Source organism: Rhinolophus sinicus, chromosome 5, assembly GCF_057876585.1.
Source record: "Rhinolophus sinicus isolate RSI-liver-muscle chromosome 5, RSI-T2T, whole genome shotgun sequence".
Lineage (NCBI taxonomy): Eukaryota > Metazoa > Chordata > Mammalia > Chiroptera > Rhinolophidae > Rhinolophus > Rhinolophus sinicus.
In genome coordinates this window covers 72,005,474-72,024,281 of record NC_142505.1, presented here as the reverse complement: position 1 = coordinate 72,024,281, position 18,808 = coordinate 72,005,474, and the positions used below count along the sequence as shown (strand labels likewise).

The window sequence follows — 18,808 nt, the reverse complement described above, 5'->3', positions numbered from 1 at the left end:
CGCGGCCCCGCCCCGCCGCGGCCCCGCCCCGCCGCGGCCCCGCCCCGCCGCGGCCCCGCCCCGCCGCGGCCCCGCCCCGCCGCGGCCCCGCCCCGCCGCGGCCCCGCCCCGCCGCGGCCCCGCCCCGCCGCGGCCCCGCCCCGCCGCGGCCCCGCCCCGCCGCGGCCCCGCCCCGCCGCGGCCCCGCCCCGCCGCGGCCCCGCCCCCACCACGAGGGGGGCGCGCTTGTCAGTAAATTCTTTGGGCGAACGAACCTGATAGGCTCCTCACCGGATTCCCTCCGCGGAAGGGTCCACGGGTGAGCCCGCCGCGGCTCCCGTACTTGAGTAATGCTCTAGCTCCGGCAGGCCTATCCCGGGCTCAGTCTCTGAGTCGCCTTCCCGGTGCATAAACTGGGACCCGCCGTGAGTGTTCACCGGGACTCCAGGCAGGGTGAACGTGAGCTGTTATCGACGCTAAGAGCCATAAAGTGTTTAGGTGGGAGGAGAGTTGGGAGGCCTCCTGAGCCTTGTACTAAGTCTATGGCCAGGAAATCGAGGCCCAGAGCTGGAAAGGGCTTTGCTCTCAGACGGAACAAGTGTGCAGCACAGGCTGGACTCCAGCTCAGGTCGGCTTGACTCCTAGCCCAGGGTGAGAGGAAAATGCCCCCAAGGGGCTGGGAAGCTGGGATAACAGAAGACATGGCCTTCCTGGGGCTTTCTGTCTTGAACCCTAGGACAAGGTCTGGGGTTACAGCCCTTTGCTTTGCTCCCTTATTGCTGGTTTCTTCATGTCTTCCCTCATAAAACTATAAAATGCTTAACACATTTATTAAAGAGCACTTGGAGTTTCTTTTTCCTTTTTTATTGGTGATAACATATACATAACAAAATTGACCATTTTAACCGTTTCTAAGTGTATAGGTCAGTGGCATGCGGTACATTCCCCTCGTTGTGCAACTATCACCACCATCCACCTCCAGAACTTTTTCATCTTCCCAAACTGAATGGAGTTTCTTACTTTTAATTGTAAAGCTGAATTGAACCTTATGTATGATTCTTGAAAAAAGATTCCTCCCAAATTAACCAAAAATTCCTGCCACATGCGGGGAAGAGGGCTGGACCCTCAGAAAAGTAGTAGATGCCACAAGCAATGCTTTGGGGCCCATCTTTGGCCCTGGCTTGAGCCCAAACACAAGCCTGTCTTGTGGCCCAGGGCAGCTCAGAGAAGTCAGGTTGGCTCAGGACTTTTCCAGCCTCAGGGCCCAGCACACATTCCACTCACTCCCAGGATGTCCAGGGTCAGGAGACAATACAATTAGAGGACAGGACAGGCCTCCAAATGGGCCACTTCCTGGGTCAAGAGTATCTACTACAGGGCAGGATAACACCAGGAAGCCTCTCCTTCCTGCTTCGAAAAGCCTAGTCCTTCCTGTATCTGGTCCCAAGCTAAGCACTCTTCTGTCCCTGATCTCATACCTGGCCTTGGAAGTGCCACTGGAGGCCAAGAAGGCCGGGAATGGAGGAAGTGGCGGAGCCAGGATTTGAACCCAGGGCATGGTGTATCTCAATTCGGGCCGCACTGGCATTCTTAGTGAGATGAATGGCAGACTGCCTATGCATTTCAGATGTTTGATATCCCTGGCCCTGCTCACTGAATGCCAGGAGTGTCCCCCAGTCCTTGCCACAAGCCAAAGCATCCCGTGTCATAGCCTAGGGATCAGGAGCAGGGAGTCCAGGGTCAGCCCATCCTTCAGGCCTTAGATTCATCTGCAAGAGGCGGTAGGAATTCTTGAGATTAGTTTAGTTGCCTGGCACACATTTATTTAGTGGGGCTCAATAAATGTGCTTTCCTTTCTTTTGGAGGGGAGTAGTTTGAGGCAGAACTGCCCTTCTTGGCAGGGAAATGTGAAACCCTCAGTCCTTGAGACTCAGCTGTGAGGTAGGGCACTCGCCCAGGCCTCAGCTGGGACCTTGAGCAAGTCATTCAACTCTCCTGTAGTGTCTTGCCCGGCTCCAAGCTCTAGTAGCAATCCGCAGGCTCTAAAATATGAAGTTTGCTGTTGAAGTTTGCAGGCCTGAAGATACACTGTGAGGCCAGAAGGGGGCAGCAGTGAGTCATGAATGGCCTTGTCTTCCCCAAAGGAGCAGGAAAGGGACCCCCCCATATCTGGGGAAGGGGGAACATGTGGCTTCAACACACACAAAGATCTGCCCGTCGATCATGCCTAGCAGACTGCGCTACCAAGCAACTTCAGAAAGACACCCTAGTTGTACATCCTTTGGCAGATGACTACTCCCTCCGAGCCTCAGTTTCCCCATATGAAAAATGGAAATAATGACACCAACCACATAAGTCCCCTCCTTCACAAGTCTTGTGGGGGGAACCCTGAGGTACCTGGATGGAGGGAGGAGCGAACTACAAACTGTGGAGTGCAGTAGCTCTGTGAGGTTATGCTGGGACGCCAAAGGGCACGTGGACAGCCAGCGATCTCTGTCAGTCATCACAGCGCCACTGTGTTTCTGTCTTTATTTTCATACTACTGGCTTCCCTGATGACGCAGAGCAGTGGGCCAGCCACTTATCGCCAGCAACTTAGGGAGACAGAGGTGAGGACTCAACACATTCCTCTTCCCTTAGCCAGGGTGTGGCTGGGGCTCCTCTGCTTAGCGAGAAGGCCACAGTGGGGTCTCGGGGACTACACAAACTGTGGCCCTCCTTACGCCTCATTCCTTGGAGGGAGAAGGCCTGGGACGCCATCACTGCAGGCCCCTTCTTGTCTACACCACCCTGGATGTGTTTGGTTTGGTCACCTGTGAAACGGGCATATTTGCTGGGTCACTCTCTCAGGATTGTCATAAGGACCAGCTGGGATGAGCAATGCAGACACGCGTTGCAAGACTGTGGCCCTTGCTTGGTGTTGGAGTGGGGAGGTGGGAGAGAGATCTCAGAATCATGGGAGCTGCCAGGTGCCTGACCTGTGCTGGGTTCTCGTATTCCACGCAGTTGGTCCTCACTAACCAGTTGGACTGTAAGCATCCCTGTCCCTTTCTACAGATGAGGTGGCAGGTTGAATTTTCTAAGATGGCTGCAATAAGATCTACTACCCTACATTTTCTCTTTAAAATACTATGTTAATACTTGTCCCTTGAATTGGGGGTCAACTGCTGATTGTGGCAGGAAGTGACACCATATGACTTTTGAGACTTGGCCATAAAAAGTGACACAGCTGCTACTGGTCTACGTGGGACATTGACCCTTGGAATCCAGCAGCCATGCTGTGAGGAGCCCAGAGCATTTGGAGAGGCCCAGGTAGGTGTTCTGGCCATCTGACTTCCCAGCTGATAGCCAGCATCAACACCAGATGTGGGACAGCTTGAGTGACAACCACCCAGCTGAGCCCATTAACCCCAGAACTGTAAGACAGATATATAAAGGATCGTTGTTTTAAGGCAACAAGTTTTGGGATGATTTGCTGTGCAGCAAGCAGTCACTGGTCACTGGATCAGAGGAGCTCACAGGGGATCCTCTGTGTGACTGGTCAGAGGGCTCAGCTGGTACGTGGCAGGGCTAGGCCTTGAGACTGTGTCTTCCTAACTCCAAATCCTATCTTTGCCCTGACCCTGAACTACTTCTTCTGGTTTCTGGGGTGGCTCTGACCTAGGGAGAGTCCCCCATCCCTCCCCACTTTGCAATGGCCAGGCTGAAACCTCACCCGGAGGTGCCCCAGGGGCAGTCTGCAAGGACAGGCACACCCAGACACAAATGGGTGGTTTATTCCACACAGTGATATCCATCTACACAGAGAGGGGAGGCACGTAGCTGGGCCAGAGCTGGTGGCTGGGGACCCTTGTCAGAGGTGGGGAAGCCTCTCCAGACGCACAGCGCCGATGCCCAGGTTGCAGGACCCCTGCTGGGGCCAGCTGGGAACCAGCCCCGAGGTTCTCTTATCTGCACAGTTCACGTGGAGGACCACTTTTGGCAAGCTGACCAGAGTTCTCCTGGGTGGGAGACTTGGGGCCAGGGTGACCCAAACTCTGAGCTGGAAGCCTGTCTCCTCAGGCTGGCAAAGTCCCGTCACATCCCTGCTCCGGGTGGTGTTGAGCTGGACAGAAAGCAGCAGCCACTGCAGCCTGGGCCCTGCCATCCTCCACTCTCGGGGACCACAGAGTTCCCTGCAGCTGGGTCCATGTGGTGGCGATCACAGTGCTTGGCCTCTGCTCCTGGCCAGAGGACGTGTGTTCTCATACAGGCCGGCTTCCTGAGGCCTAATGAACTTGGTGAGAGCTAGACCTGCTCAGGGTGCTTTCCACAGCCCTCAGTGCCTAGATGCAAGGCCTGGGTGGGAGTCTTCTCCTGCCCTGGCAAACCCAGGGTCCAGGAGAGCCAGAGAGAGTGGGCAGCTGGCTTTGGCTGAGTCCAGAGGCTGGAGAGGTCAGGAGCAGCTGCAGTGGCCATCCAAGACTTGGGTGGGCGCTGTGGGCTCTGGATCTGCAGGGGGCAGGTTCTTGTAGGGCAGCTGGGCAGCCAGAGTCTCTCAGCTAATCAGGTGGCTGAAGGCCCAACTCAGCATCTTGGCAGCCTCACCTGGGGCAGGTACTTTCACCTGTGTCTCCTTCCCGTGAGAACCAAGTCCTGTGGGTGCCCCTCAGGTACACAACTCCCTGACCCGCCTGTCCATGCTCCTGCCAGCTTCATATGCTCATCATTCTGGGGCTGGGCTGGACACACACTCAAGGGTTAAAAGGCCACAAGCAGTGTATCCCGTGAAGAAAGATCAATATATTACTGTTTTGTTTTTACAAAAATTAAAAATGTCCTCAACGATCTGTACAGGTTGTGAGCTGGCACTGGGGTCACTGGAAAAGGCGGGAAAGACTGAAGGTGAGGAGGGGCTGAGAGGCCCCTGGGGCTCCCCTCCCCATCTTTCGCATTTCCATATTTCCTCAGGAACAGGTACACCCCCTCCTCTAGTCCTAGGATCCTGGCTCCACCCCGTCTCAGGGGGTTGGGGTTGGAAAAGTCCCAGGGGGCCCTGATGGCTTTGCATTGGCTAGGCCAGGTGCTAAGTGAGCCCTGTTGGTGCAACCAACAGGGTGGGCCCACACAATCACCCAGGACCATGGACCTAAGCCTTAGGCCACATTACAGGAGAGTCAAAACTCAGGTTGTTACAGGGAAGCCTGGCTATTCGGTTACTGTGGGGAACTGCAGACACCCAGCCCCCAGGATCCTTCTTGTCCCCCAATTCCTCCCCGCCTGTCCTGGATACTTCCCTACAAGGTACCTTATGCCAGCAGCCAGGCACGGGCAGCCCATCGGGGCCCTGGAAGAGAAGAAGCTTTCAGTGACAGGTGGGGGCTAGGCAACTCTCTACCCCTCCCCCCCCACTGTACATTCCTGCCCTGCACATTCCTACCCAGGGTGTAGGGAGGTGCCCAGGGAGCTACCATTGAGGCTGCTGGACCCCATGGAAGCAGGACCCGAATGCCTGCCCTGTCCACCCAGGCAGCTGGACATGGGTCACCAGACATGCCACCGGACATTGCTATTCCTCACTGCACTCGTGCTGAGTGCACCCCCGTGGGGCTTTGTTGGGACACCTGTGCAGTGGGCAGAACCAGGAGGACACTGGAGTATCGGGCTTATGCTGGACACCTGCTGGTTAGGAGGAAGGCCCGGCCCGGTTCTGGGCTGCATGGCTTCCTGCCTGGTGGCTCTGGACCCTCACCCTGGGGGTCTGAGAACTTTCAAGAATTGGAGAAGAGTGTATGGACAATTTAGGAAGTGGGATCCCCCTGAGGCCCTGCCTGGTCCCTGCCTCTGGATCTGAGAAGCAGATAGGCAGGCAGAGGCTGGCAGGGTGGAACTGGAGGGGAGGGTGGTTATCTGGGAGCATCAGCCATGCCTGCTGAGCAGTCAGACACAAGGAGGGGGAGCTTTCCTCAGGTGGCCTGGAGGGTTGGGGACTGGAGAGGGACAAAGGCTGACTCCCCCAGCCCAGAGTCCCTGGGGGACCCTGGGGCAAAAACATTTCACTCTGTTGCAAGGCCCTCCGCATGGGCCGCAGACCTGTAGGAGCACCCCCGGACAAGGCCGTGCATCCAGTGGGGGGCACAGGCTGGGGCCCCAGGGGCGCTGGGGAGGAGGCAGGCAGGAGTGGGAAGGGCGGGCAGAGGACAGCACAGCACAGCACACAGCAGGCCAGACCGCCTACCACAGGGCAGGGGCCGTGGCCCCTCGCCAGGCCCCTCCAGCCTGGCGCCCCTCGCTTGCCTCCGCATTTAGGATTTTCCTGTTTCAAAGACAAAGCCTTCATGACTTAGAGGGAAGTCTTGGCCCAGGGGCTGGATCTACAGGGCCACCCTGTCCCTTGCTGTCCCTGGCATGCACTTTTTGCATGTGCTCACTGCTCAGCTCCTTATGTCTTTTCCTCATTGCCTCCTCTAAACCATCTGGAGTTGGGGTCAGCACCTCCGTTGTACGGATGACGAGAGAGGAACAGAGGGCTGAGTGACTCGCTCGAGTCTTCTGGGGGTCCCTAGCCCTGATCCTTCTTTGGAAGGCGGTCACACACATGGCTGGAGATCCCTGTCCCCATGTTCCTGGCAAGGGTGGCCAGGTATGAGTATCTGGTCACATTTAGTATGGAAACTCAGCTGTTTTGTTTCCTTGTCTTTTCTGAGCTCCACTGGAAGAGTTTGACATGTAACCTCCCCTGCCTTCTAGAAAAAGGGAACTGAATTTTGGTTATTTCAGGCACTGGGTCGGGTGGGCCATAGGGGCTGTGGTGACAGAGCAGGAAAGGAGAAGACCATAGGGATCAGGGAAGGGTGGGTCTGAAGGAGAAATCAGGGGACAGCGTGGGGCCACCCAGACCAGAAAAAGCCTCCTCCGGGACAGACAGCCAGAGAGGGCAGGACGGTCCCATCCTCCTGTATGGCCAAGGAAGCTGAGTAAAGACGGGGTAGTGATCCCAACACACAGACTGCCCTGGTCAGTCTTCCCTCTGTATAGATGGGGCAGATCCCCCAAGCTGCGCCCATTGAGGGGTCAGGACCAGAGCAAGAGGACTGTCCATGATGGGAGTGACAGCAATGGTAGCACTGGCAGGGTAGGCACCCCAGGGCAGGGCCAGCTCGGCCTCTGGGACTTGCATGTGAGCTCTGAGGACAGGGAAGACACTGTCAGGAGGTGACAAAGACCTGGGTTGGGGCTCCTGCTCTGACACTCACCACAGGACATGGCTGGTCCAGGCCTGGCGGTCCCGGCTCGCCCTTCTGGCCCTTCACTCCTTTTCGGCCAGGGATGCCTCGTTCCCCCTACACAAGAAGGGAGATAGGGGTATGGCCATGTCTGCCATGCCCAGGATGCCTCCAGCACCTCTGAGATGTGCCTGGGGTTGGCAGCCACCCTGCCGTGCTACTCCCATCCCAGTATCCTCCTGCCCACCCCGTATCTCTCTGCCTGTTCCTTTCTCCCATGTCCTTTCTGCCCCTTCCCTCCTTCTCTTCACTTGCCTCCCTCTGTCTTTCCCCCTGTCCCATGTCCTCTCCAGCTGCCCACACGTTCTCTCTGCCTGCCCCACCTTCTCTCCACGCTCACTCCGGTCGCCTTTCTCTCCTCGGGGTCCAGGGAAACCCTGTCAAAAAGATTAAAGGCTAAACTGAAAATGAGGTTTGAAGTTTGCTCCTGTTATCTCTGCCCCTTCCCTCCATAGTTGTGGTCCAAGCTGGCCCCAACTCCTAGGTGACACATGTGCTGGGTCCAAGGCTGAGTTAGGGAAAAGCATGCATTCTGGACACTGTCAGAGTCTGTGGGTGGAAGCCCTCAGGCAGAACCACTGGCAAGGGATCTTCCCTCATGTCACAGACAGATGCAGCTGGCACTGGCCCATGCTGGGCTGGGGACAGAGACCTAGGAAACCCATGGAAGTTTATGTTACCGTCTTTGGGAAATCAAGAAATAATGCCCTCTGTTTTCTGCCCTTGGCTCAAACTCTTGTACATCCATCCACCCCTTTATCCAACCAACATCTCTAAACATCCACTAGGAACTGGGCTGTGGGCAGGATGCTAGGGACAGAGAAACAGATGTGTTCCCTCTTGTATTTATTATGTTGTTTATTTTCTGTATCTTCTGATGTTTTGACGTCTAAAAAAATCTTGCTGGCTGGGGAGAGGCTGTCCCTCCCAAGACTAGCCAGTTCCTAGAGATGGCTGAGGGCCAGGCTGGGAGCATGCCTTTCAGATGCCACCTGCTTTATCTCTCACATATCAGAACTATATTTCCTCTGCCGGAATCGTCCAAGGGCCAGGCAGCAGGCATCTAGAGAGCACCCCTATAGCTGAAGCCTGCTGGAATTACTCAGACTGGCCTGTCCTAAACTGTTTCCCCTGCTCTGCCTTGCTGTTCCCATGGAAACCCCTATGAAAGCTCTGGCCTAGGCTTTCTCTGCTCCTTTCCGCCTCTGGGCCAAACCCAGTGCTTCCCCACGTGGTCCTGCATGGCCTGGCATGCCCTTCTCTCGGGAAATGTAAGTAATAAAATCTTTCAATGGCATTGGCCTCTCTGTGGCATCACTGAGTCACCTCCATAAATTAAAACTCCGTAGGTACAAATGTGACACTTCCCGCACAGTCTAACATGGCGGGCAATGGGGTGCAGAGGATGATCAACGCTGTGACAGAGGAGTGAACCGGATGACAAGGGTTTCCAAGGAAAGGGGCTGTTCTGTCCAGCTGTGAGGTCAGGAAGGGCTTCTGAGCAAACTCCCCATTTTAGCTGGGCCTGGTGAAGTGGGCACTAGGGGTTTGCCAGGTAGAACAGGTAGGTGTGGCCTTGAGATGACACTCTGAGCTCCAGGTCTCCCAGAAGACAGCTGTGGCCATGTTGCTGGTGGCATGGAGTCTAGCTCCGCCCCAACTACGTCCCTGAGTCCAGATGTTGTCTTCTCCCAACCCTTCTCGTCGATGGAACATGGCCCTCCCAGTCAGAAACTCAGGTTAGGGTTCTTCTTCTTCCTTGTCTATAGTTACTCTTCAAGGTGACATTTTCTCCTTAAAGTCTAGGACGGACATCAGAGGCCCTGTAGCCCTGTATCTGGTCACCATTTCCCTTGGAATAGCTACCTGGCTTTCCTGGGGATCCCCCCTCGCTTCTCACAATTCACTGACTCCACCCCTGCTCCAGGATGGAGCATGTGATCAGGCCTGGCCAATCGGGCACTGAATTCCTATGACCAAGTGATACTTCAGCACTGACCCAACTGGGACCAATGAGGGTTGGTGAGAATATTTTCTAAAAGAGTAGAGACTGAGGCAAATAGTCCATCTCCAGATTTGGGGCCAGGAAGATGCAGGTCTGGGGCTGTTGACTCCATCTTATCACCATGTGGAACTGGGACTGATGCCCACACAGAGGAATCAGACGCAAGAGAGGGTCAGAGGCTGGGTTGTGTTTACACACCTGGATCCATGGGCTTGTACCTCTGGAGTTTTCAGTTATGAGTCAGTTTAAACCAGTTTAAATTGTTTTCTGTCTCTTGCAAGCAACAGACACCTGATCCAATCAGTACTGGGCTAATACTTCCCTTCATCTCCTTCCCACAGCCTCATCGTCTCTCACCAGGATATTGCAACAGGCTCCTCACTGTTCTTCCCACCTCCCTGCTCCAATATATTATCCATCCATCATCTATTCATCTATCATTCATCCATCCATCACCCATCATCCATGCATGCATGCATCCATCCATCTATCAATCAGCCATCCATTATCCATCCATCCATCTAACCATCCATCCATCAATCCATCACCCATCCACTCATCATCCATCCATCCATCCATCCACCATCCATCCATCCATCCATCCATCCATCCATCCATCCATCCATCCACACATCCACCCACCCACCCATCCATCCACCCACCCATAAAGCACCAACTCTGGGCTGTGCATTGGATTTGGCACTGGGGATGTAGGGGGAATCAGGCAGATGTAGTCCTAGCCCTGGGGAAGGGGGTCACACCCAAGACAACCAGATCAGGTTACTGTACATTCAGCATGGGGGCAGAAGCTACACACAGGAAGGACCTGATCACAGTGAATGGTGAGATACTTACATCTAGTCCTGGCTCCCCAGGTCTGCCCTGAGGAGAGAAAAAGGAGATGTGAGGGGGCTGTGACGGGGTGCTGGGAGCATAGCTACTAGAAAGTTCAGCCCTGTGAGTTGTCCATAAGCCTGAACTCTGGTGCCAGGACCAATGAAGTGCAGGGGTTGAGCCTCAGGGCTGAGTGGCCCCACAGATGTACAGCCATAGTTGGGGAGGCATTAAGGGAAGGTGGTTACCTTCTCTCCTTTGGTTCCTGGCAGCCCAATAAGGCCCAGTGGGCCAGCAGGCCCCTGAATGAAAAAGGAATGGGTTAAGAGGTATGACAGTTACAGGACTTAGCACTTCTAAAGACATACAAAGTCCACGATACTCACAGGCAGGCCGCTGGGACCTTTTTCCCCTGACTCGCCCTTCTCTCCCTTTGCTCCATCCAAGCCCTGGAAACAAAGGAGGGACATCAGTCAGGGGGAAAGGGTCAGACAGATGGAATGACAGGAAATCTTGGGGTCTGTGGGGATCTGGGGTATACAGGGCAGAGGGACAGACCCCAGGTTCTGACAGGCCTGGCCCTGGCTTCCTTCCTATGCAAATAATCAGAATGAGCTGCAAGTGTGAGCATTTTACCTTTTCCCACACATGACTTCCCTCATTAATCATGGAAGGTGGTTGTGGAAAGAGATGAGGAAAGAGAGACACAGAGAGGGGCAGGGACGGGTTCAGACACACAGCCAGCAAGGGCTGACTACTGACTGGGTATCTGAGCCCCAGTCTTGGACTCTATCCCTGACACCATCTGCCTCTTCTAAACATGGTCTGGGGTGGCCCTGGGACAAAGCAGAACCAGAAACAGCACATCTGGTCGGCCATATGCTCGGCCCACTCAGCTCTGGGAGTCCACGACTCTGCATCCCCCAGTTGGCCTTTGAGCTGGGGAAGCAGGGATGTGTGCTCCCTCAGGGTAGGGCAAGCAGTCAGGCCAGTTGGCCTCTCCATGGCCCCCTGGGGCAGGGCACACTGGCAGGCCACACTCATGGTTTTCATTTAAGAGGAGAGGACATGACATTATGTAATACACACCAAACCCAAGACTTCATGTCTGGGCTGCGGGCTGTTGAGAGACAGATGTGCATGTGGGGGGCGTGGGGGAAAGGGGCAAGGAATTGGGAGGCACAGAGAAAGGGGAGGTGAGTGGTGAGGAGGGAAAAGCAGAGTACTGGGGCCCCAGGCAGAGGGAGAAGGGGAAACAACAGAGACCCCAGTGTGGGCATGGGGGCATCAGCTCCAGGGCACTCAGGATGTTCAGGCCTTGGGAAGACACAGGGCTGGTCCGAGGCCAAGCGTGGACGCCTTACTTTGCCCATTAGCAAGGCTTTCTGGAACTGTTCAGGCTGTCTGCAGTGAGTAGGGGGGTTTCCACCCACGCCCCAGAACTCACCTTGGGACCCTGGATTCCCTGAAGGCCCTGGAGGAGGAGGACAGAGCAGATCAGGGCCAGTGCCCTCTTGTAGTGGCCACGAAGGCTTGCAGGCCACTCTGGGCCCCTGTGGCCCTGACCTCTGGGGCTTCCCAAGCCAGACCTTGGCTCTGCCCTCCTTGCCTGATGTGTCCCTTCCCGCCCCGGGGAATCCTGTCCTCTCCTGTCACAGCTCCCGGGCCTGGGCCCACCACCCTTTTCATATCTCAGCTGCTTCAAGCCAAATATTCTTACCATGGGGCCTGGAGGACCAGGGGGGCCAGGGGGCCCTGGCTCCACTATGATCTGGGCCTAGAAAGGGGTCAGACGTGGATCAGTCACGCATTGCTCCGTTATCCCTCACCCACCCACACTTGAGCTCATGGGACTTTGGAGGAGCACTCCCTGCGTGAGGGGCCCTGAGCCACTGCTCCCTCCCAGGAGGGCACTGCCTAGTTGGTCCCAGTAGCTGTCCTGTGGGTTCTCAGATGGAGAACAGGTGGAGGACTCAGCCTTAGGCTCCCACTCCGCTCCCCTCCCCCCAGTGGCCCTGCTGCCCCTGGGCTGGGCGTTGGGGGAGACCCTGGTCCTCAGTAGTCCCCCCTTACCAGGCTCTCCTGTAAGTTGTCAGATGCCGGCTCTCCCTTCTCCCCCTTGGGGCCGTGGGCACCCTGTAGGACAGTATGGCCTCAAACCCCTTCTGTCCATCACCAAAATCACCACCCACAGCCATCAGCTCTTACCCTTCCCGCCCCCATAAGGCTCAGCGCAGCAGCCACTTGCCAGGTTGGCAGGTGCAGCCTAAAGTAGCGGTATCTACAGAGCACAGTGACAGCGGTACACATTCTAGTTTGCCTCTGGGACAGAGGGGGCAACCAGGGGTTCTGGAAGCAAATACCCAGGCGTGCCCCCAGCACTACCTCTCTAGCTCAGTGAGCCTCATGGATGGACAGTGGATGTGAAGTGGTGGCACCAGGTGGCAGCTCTTCCAATCCAGCCACGGCAAGAATAACGATCAAAATGATGACGATGGCGACAGTGCGTATTTATTGCATGCCAGCCACCATTCTCAGCCCTGTCTGTGCATTCCCTCATGGGAGTGGGAAATTATCACCCCCCCCCCCCATTTCAGTGGTGGGGAAACCGAGGCCTGGGGTGGGGGGTTAGTTGCTTGTGCAGTGTCCCAGCCAGTAGGAGATGCAATGGGATGCAGACTGGGGCAGCCAGAGCGGCAGTCTAACCATCTGCCAACTCGCTTCCACTAGGCAGGGCCTCCTTATTCCACTGTTACTGAGGCCTCAGGAGGTCAGGAGGTAGGTGGTGGGTCCTTCTAGGGTGAGGAAATGGGGGCTCACAGAGTCCAAGCAGTGAGGGCGGAGCCAGAGCTTCCCTTCAAAGGCCCCAAGGCCCTGGGCTGGGCTGAGACTGCCGGATCCCTGCTGCCGGCAGGCTCACACTCACCTTGGGACCCCACACCCACATAGGGCGAGGGCATTGGGCCCACCCAGCCACTTACCGGGAGGCCAGACAGGCCCATCTTGCCTGCTTCCCCTTTGGGTCCAGTCAGCCCGGCCTCTCCTGGGTCTCCTTTTTGTCCTTTGGGGCCCTGAAAGCCACATGTACAAGGGCTCAGTGGGGATCAGCAGGCATTGTCCCTTCCTGAACTCCAACAGGTCCCCAGAGCCAGGCAAGACCTCTGTTTCCTCCTTGTGGGTCCCTGCCTCCAACCCGGGTGGCAGATGCACTGAGGGGCCTGGATAGAGACAGGGAGGGGGCACCCCCACACCTGCCTCACTGCACACGGGTGTAGGGTGGGGGCAGGGGGAGTGGAACAAGTGGGACTGGGCAGCCAGGAGAGGGCCCTTATGGGGCTCAGGGTCAACTTGCTCACCTCTCAGTTGCCAGTGATGGGAGCCCCCAACTTCCACAACTAACCAACCATTCACCCAGTCACCTTCCAGTCACGGAATCCCCTCTCAACCAATTATGTGATGTCCACAGTGTGCCACACACTAGGGACCCAGTGCTAAAGACACACCCACTAATGTCAAGTGACACCCGTGGACACTGGTATCTGTGTAGGGTCACACACACGTGTATACTTACAATAATGCTAATGACGACAGCAATGCGATTAGCTGACATTTGAAAGTTTTGCTACGTGGTGCCGGGCACTGTTCTAAGTGTCCTCCATACACAGAGTAATTTAACCCTGACAACAGCCCTGTCACCACCCTCACCTGCGGCTGAGGAGCAGAGGCTGCAGGGAGACAGCAGCCTGCTCCAGGCCAAAGGCAGAACTGGAATTTGTACACACGTTGCACACGTTGCTCTGTGGCCTGCCAACTATGTACACACACAGACACACATACAGACACACACACAGACACAACACAGACACACAGACACAGACACACACAGAGATACACAAACAGACACAACACACAGACATAACACACACACACACACACACACACACACACACACACACCACAACACCGGGCACCAGTGTCACCAAGGAATGAAAAGCTCAGAGACCTTCTCTCCGTCAATTCCAGGGGCACCAGGCAATCCGAGCTCGCCCTGGAAGGGAACAGACATCAGAGGGGTTGGGGTGTCCCGTGGTCTCTGAGAGGGATCCGTGACTGGGCTGCCTCCCCCAACCAGCACACTGTTCCTGGTCAAGTCCCTGCTGTTGGACCTCTAGGAAGGTGCCCACTGGGTGCCCAGCATGGTGCCAGGGGCAGGCTACTCCTCTCCTCCATGTCCTCAGCCCCTATGGGCAGATGCAGCCTCGAGCTATAATCTATAGGCTGGTAGGTTAGGCTGGTAGGAAGCTGAGGCTCAGAGGGTTAAGTGACTTACTCCATGCCACATAGCCCAGGGACGATAGTGGGACCAGATTCTGCCTAATTCCAGTCTTGGGCTCTTTCTTTGGAGCCAAGTGGGCAGGGTATAACAATGCGTACAGACCATAGGAATGGCCATGTCCTCTATGGGATTTTGGGATGTCACGGGGGACCGACTGATGGGTTTTCATGTGTGAACGAGGCTTCGCAGGGCGTAGCATAGCTAGGGCCGGGAAGAAGCCACCCCACTTGGTTAGGAAGTAACAGACCCCTTTCTCTGAGCCCCAAGAAGCCAGACTAGGATGGCGGGAGAGAAACAGAGGGGGCATGGCAGAGAGGAGAGGGGAGGAAAGCCCTGGATACAAGGAGCTTGGGGGGACACACACTGCATGGCACTGACCTTGGCTCCAGGGATCCCTGGTGGTCCTGGTGGCCCAGGAGGACCCTGTGTGTGAAAGTCAAGTCAGTCAGTGTTTAGACAGGGCCCCCTCCACCCACTGCCAGTCCACCCTTTCTATCCAGGGGTCACGTCCCTGTCTAGATGGCCTGCAGCAGGCTCAAGGGCCCTTGTACAGCCTGCTTGCCACCCAGCCAGGTCAGACCCCTTGTCTTGATGGAGTCCAGGGAGGTGGTATGAGGCGTCAGGTGGCCCAGAATCCCTCTGCCCTCAGAGCTAGTCTCCCCCAAATCTAAATTTCTTCACAATATTCCACTGCTCAAGATCCTGCAATGGTCCCCTATTGCCTCTTCAAGCTGGCATTTAAGGCCAGCCCAAAATTGTATCCCTAGCAGTGGCCTGGCACTGCCCTCCCTGCCTGTCCTCTGAGCTCTCTGCCCATCGGCTTTGTTGCCTGCTGTCTGCGGGCCCTGGGGGAGTTCCTGGGTTGCACAGGTAGGAGATGGCATCTTCAGTCTCTAGGTCTGAGCCACTCCCAAGCTGGGATTCCCAAAGTCTGCCCGCCCATCATGGCTCATCATCACCCCCAAACTTATGTCCCCTCCCAAAGGCCACACCTTGCTCAGGCCCTCAGCCTCACCAGCTCCAGTCCTCACCCTTCCATCTCCTCTCACCAACCTGCCTCCTTCTTGTTGGACCCTCCATGAGATGTCCCTGGTCTTATAATCTTCCTCCATTCCACTCACCCTCCTCTAGGCCCTCGCCCAGCACCTACCTTCCTGGTGACCTTTCTGCCTCCAGCTGTCCCCACACCACTTTTGTTCACCTTCCACAGCATTCCCCAGCTAGTCTTCCCCAATGTATTTTAATGTCACCCCTCTGCTCAAGAACCAGTTACGGCTGCCCGCTGCCCATCCAGTGGAGGCATCATCCCAGTCCGGCACTCAAAATTTACTTCCTGCCTCTGCACCCATAGAGCTTCTCCCATGTGGCTCCTAGCTGGCCTGGGATACACCATGCACGTGCATGGGCCGTGTCACACCACACCACACCATGCAGGGGTGGGCCAGTGGCCATTAGCTTGTACTTCCGTGAGGCCTGTGGGAAATAACTGGGATTGAAGCTCAGGTGGGGTCAGGTTCTGAGGCCCTCTGGTCTCTGATGACCGCCTCTCCCCCACCCTAGCTCCCTTTTCTGGCACCCAACCTCTCTCTCCACTGGTGATGGGCCCCAAGTCCGCCAGGCCCCGGGCAGGGCTCAGAGGTTACACACCTCCCAAGGTGCTCGGGTGGGCCTTGCCACTCTCATCCTCCCCCAATGGTCACTAGAAGACCTAGCATTCCAGCCTGCATCCTCTGGGAAGGTCCCAGGGGCCCTGCTGGGACTGGACACCAGGAAATGCTCTGCCTTCTGCCCCGAAGGGAAGCTCCCCTTTTTGCTTTGGCCTCTGGGAGGCTTGGGGTCACAGGAGCCACATACAAAGCAGCTGTCTCAGCATCGTGTTTGGTCTCAACACAGTACCTGGTGGACTTGGGTCTTTGTGCTAAGCTGTCCCTGGTCCCTTGTGTAAAAAAGTGTGGGATTAATACACAAAGTAAGTGGTTATTCCCTCAAGAAACACACAGCAAGGGCACAGGGATGTTACCTTCAGGGCATCCAAGATCCTGCCATCGTAGTCAATCACCACCGTGTCTCCCTGTTCACCCTTGAGGCCCGGGGGACCCTGAGGCAGGAAGAAGAGGAAGGTTTCAGAGAGGGGTTATGTTGGTGGGGGAAGTGCTAAACGTCTCTGCATCTCACCCGGAACCCAGTGACGGAGCCAACCGCAGGTCCAATCCGCACACTGGCTCAGCTGTAACCCAGCAGGACCCTAGCACATCTGGTCCTCATGTCTGGGCCCCTGGCATTCACTCGGCACCCAGGCTCAATGACAAAACGCTGCAGGGTCCAGGCAGGGGGCCCACAGAGGGAAGGGAGCCTTGGGGCCAGGTGAGGAACGAGCCCCACCTGGTCTGGTGGTGGCCGTGATTGGCTTTCATGTGGAAACTGAGGCCTAATGAGGCCCCATGCCGGAATTCTTGAGGGAACGTGTAAAGCCTAATTATGATATGACATTCTTCCTATTTTTAAATATTGGCAAACATACAAACACAAACAAAGTCACCCAAACCCCTCTAAGACACTGTAGGCCTGTGCCTCTGTTTCCCAACCTCTGGTGGAGGATACACACACCACGCTGAGAGGCCCACTCGTTCATGGTAGGAACACCCTCCCCCCCAAGCATGTGGCCGCTGTGTGTCCACACGTGCACCCGTCTACACAGGCGTGCGCACTACGGCCGGCCGCGGCCCTCCCATCCCCACCTGGGCACCTCTCTGCCGGGAGAACGGTGAGGGGCTGTGAGCACTTTGGTTCAGGCCTATGGCCAGCCCCTTGCCCAGGGCAGACAGACCCAAGCCGGGCCCTCCTTGCTGGCTGCCTCCACGGTCCTGGCCCACACGGAATTGTACAGTTTACACTGAATTCTGACACTCAGTGCTTAATCCAATCCCAGGCCACCTGCAATCCAGGCTGCGGGCTGAGACCCGGTTTCTGAAGGAGGAAACTGGCCTCCGGGATTGTTCGAGGCCACAGAGCAGAGAGCAGGGTCAGCCTGAATGTGTGTTGATAGGGCCTGGTTACAGAAGATCTGGGACCTTGGGGCCAGCTGTGGTGGCTGTGCTCCCAGGGACAGGGACAAACCTCGACATGGGGCCGGGGGCAAGGGCAGAAGCCCCCAACAGGGGTAGCATAATGCCATATGTGACAAATCGAGGGTCTATGGTTGAATGTGCCAGGAAGAGTCTTGGAGGGCAGGCATTGAACTGGGGAGAGAGGGGAGGTGGGGCTCTTGTTTGCACAAACCCATATTTGAACGTTTTACCAAAAGCATGTACTGTGAGATTAAAAATGAAGTAAACACTAATGAATTATAAAAAAAAAGACTCCCAGTGTCTGGAGCCCCTCTGCTCCTCTGGGGTTTCTGGGGGGACAGAGGTTTCTGAAGGAACCAACCCTGGATCCCACTGGGGTAGCCGGAAGGGACACAGCTTACCCGTGGCCCTGCTGCTCCGTCGGCACCTTGCTGGCCAGGCTCCCCCTGTGGAGACCACATGGTTGCAGCCAGGTGTGCTTGGCTGAGCCAAAGGTCCCCCCACCCCCTCTAGCCCCTCTTTCCGAAAGGGTGCAGGGCCTCATGTATGCGACTGGCACCCCAGTAACAGGGCTCCTGGAGGGACCCTCCTCTGACTCCGCGTTGAGTAGAGATGGGCCACCGAGGCCCAGGAGCCCAAGGCTGCATGGTAACTTAGCCTCGTCACTCACCTAGACCTACTGCCTCCCGCCCCCAGGCCAGCCTCTCATTGTCAGTCGAAGGAGATTTGAGGGTCCAGGCCCTCCAGGGACTCCCAACTTAAAAGGGCAAATTGGAGGAGAAATCATATGACTGTTCTGAACGGGCCTGTGGAAGCTGAGCAGCGTGCTGTAAGGTCACCTTTGGCCCTGGGCCACCATCCATGCCGGTCTCTCCCTGAGGCCCCATGCTCCCGGGTTCGCCCTGCAACAGAGGTCGTTACTGTAAGAGCAAGCAGTGGGGCAGGTTCGGGGCTTCCTGCGTCTGCTGGCTTCTAGACTAGTTCCAGGGGAATGTGGCTGAGCCCACCCACAGAGGATGGCCTGCAGGGCTCTCCCCGGCCCCGGGGGCTTAGGGCCACAGCCACCTTCTGGGCTGGGTCTTGGTGCACAGTGGGAGCAGCTCAGGAACTCAAGAGAGTTTGGAGACAGGCTGACCAGGATTTAGTGGCTGTCTTGAAGGGCTGGGGGAACCAGGATGATATCCAATTCATGGCTTGGAGACAGGGCAGAGAGTAGGGCCCCCTAAGATGGGAACCAGAGGACTCGCGGGTGTGAGGGGAGACAAATGGCCGGGGAGAGATGCCAGCCCCGTTGACAAGTGGGACACAGGGCCTTCCTGCTG

The 18,808-nt window shown here is 56.5% G+C and overlaps 1 protein-coding gene across 1 annotated transcript in view; it reads right to left on the bottom strand.

Moving 5' to 3' along the window:
• Nucleotides 1-3,735: 3,735 nt before the first annotated feature.
• Nucleotides 3,736-18,808, bottom strand: part of COL23A1 (collagen type XXIII alpha 1 chain) — a 319,377-nt gene continuing 304,304 nt past the window's right edge. Inside the window, exons 14-29 of the mRNA XM_074313377.2 lie at nt 18,326-18,388; nt 17,888-17,932; nt 16,439-16,516; nt 14,797-14,841; nt 14,086-14,130; nt 13,064-13,153; nt 12,156-12,218; nt 11,803-11,859; nt 11,530-11,556; nt 10,469-10,531; nt 10,331-10,384; nt 10,104-10,130; nt 7,567-7,620; nt 7,214-7,300; nt 5,266-5,304; nt 3,736-4,837 (exon numbers count right to left, since the gene is read on the bottom strand). Coding sequence (XP_074169478.1) covers nt 4,835-4,837; nt 5,266-5,304; nt 7,214-7,300; nt 7,567-7,620; nt 10,104-10,130; nt 10,331-10,384; nt 10,469-10,531; nt 11,530-11,556; nt 11,803-11,859; nt 12,156-12,218; nt 13,064-13,153; nt 14,086-14,130; nt 14,797-14,841; nt 16,439-16,516; nt 17,888-17,932; nt 18,326-18,388 — 840 coding nt within the window. The 3' untranslated portion in view covers nt 3,736-4,834. The remainder of the gene's footprint in view (nt 4,838-5,265; nt 5,305-7,213; nt 7,301-7,566; nt 7,621-10,103; nt 10,131-10,330; nt 10,385-10,468; nt 10,532-11,529; nt 11,557-11,802; nt 11,860-12,155; nt 12,219-13,063; nt 13,154-14,085; nt 14,131-14,796; nt 14,842-16,438; nt 16,517-17,887; nt 17,933-18,325; nt 18,389-18,808) is intronic.